Below are 1,358 nucleotides of genomic sequence, written 5' to 3'. Positions count from 1 at the left end.
TATTATTATTATTATTATTATTATTATTATAACTTATCATTGTTATTGTTATCATCATTATCTTTATTATTATTAGTATTATATAACCTCTTTGACAGTGACAGAAAAATCGACTAACCTGTAGCTTTGACCACTGTATACGCCCTATACACCTTGACGCGTTCCTCCAGGCAAGTTTGGCGCCAAATGTCAGTTCTTCAGTGGTCAGGTCATAAGTTCCCTTGGCCTCAATAGCGCTCGAGATCTCGCTCCACCTCTTTTGGTGGGCACTTTTATTTGGCCTGGGGGCAGAGTGACGTCACAAATGTTACAGCGAGTGTCACTTTGTCGGGGCTACATCAAATAATTGTTTCCCTATTTGTTAAAATTTAGATTTCTTTTTTAGAATATGATATCATCAAACAAACGACAAATGCAGTTTTAGGACACCTGGATAGAAAGGCCTTGAACATCTAGCTCTCATTGGCAAAATTGAAGGCAAACGAGGCAGGGGTAGGCTAAGAGCAACTTACTTAGAGAACATAAACATATGGGCAACAGGGAAATATCAGGGAAAGGTTGCTTTTTTAAGAGCATCCGAACAAAAAAATGAATGGAGAACCATGATCGCCGATGTCTGTCGAAGATCTGGCACTGGATGATGATGATGATCATCAAACAAGATGTTCAGATATACTAAACCCAAAACACAAACAATTTTTAAAAAGTGCAGTTTCTTTGTCTGCAGTTTCAGTTGCATATGCCTCAGAATTTTTTTCTCTTCCAAATTTAGATTCTAAACGTTGAAATAAAGCTAGAAAATATACATGATGGAAGCATAAACGTTAAAAGAATGAAACAGTTGTTTTTCTCTATTCAGAAAAATGTTGATTTTGTGGTCTTAGAGCACTTGAAAAGCGTGTCGATTTTAATATATTATAATCAGAAAGCGTTTCAGAAAATTCTTAAAGTACACTGCAGCTCAAAGACACCCACTACTTCATGTAGAATAAAGCAACCAGGTTTCCAACAAATGCAGAAGTTCAGACCTTGTACGCAGGAAATAAAACAAGGATTTGGGGGGAAGGGGGGAGGGTTCCAGGATTTTTGTTGTTTTTTATGAGAGGGGGAAAGGGGGGGTATTTTTTAAAGTTTGGGAGCTCTGGGGATGGGGCTGGAATTGCTTTATTAAAATACTTATTTTACCCTACCCACCTCCCACGCTCGTAGCCAATTTCCAAAAATATGTACATAATAATAATATGTGCATGCACAGCTAATCATTGGGTGAAAATAGTGTGTGTGTGTGTGTGTGTGTGTGTGTGTGTGTGTGTGTGTGTGTGTGTGTGTGTGTGTGTGTGTGTGTGTGGGAAATTGCG

At 38.1% G+C, this 1,358-nt stretch overlaps 1 protein-coding gene across 1 annotated transcript in view; it reads right to left on the bottom strand.

The window, feature by feature from the left end:
- The window catches only part of LOC100533269 (nitric oxide synthase 2), a gene marked incomplete at its 3' end in the record, with an annotated part of 29,926 nt that overhangs the window by 24,785 nt on the left and 3,783 nt on the right, over positions 1 to 1,358 (bottom strand). The window contains 1 exon segment of the mRNA NM_001204576.1: positions 119 to 281. Within this exon segment, the coding sequence (NP_001191505.1) occupies positions 119 to 281 (163 nt within the window).

Source organism: Aplysia californica, unplaced genomic scaffold, assembly GCF_000002075.1.
Source record: "Aplysia californica isolate F4 #8 unplaced genomic scaffold, AplCal3.0 scaffold00262, whole genome shotgun sequence".
Taxonomy (NCBI): Eukaryota; Metazoa; Mollusca; class Gastropoda; order Aplysiida; family Aplysiidae; genus Aplysia; species Aplysia californica.
The sequence above is the reverse complement of the archived record's forward strand: the minus strand, read 5'-3'. Positions and strand labels throughout refer to the sequence as shown.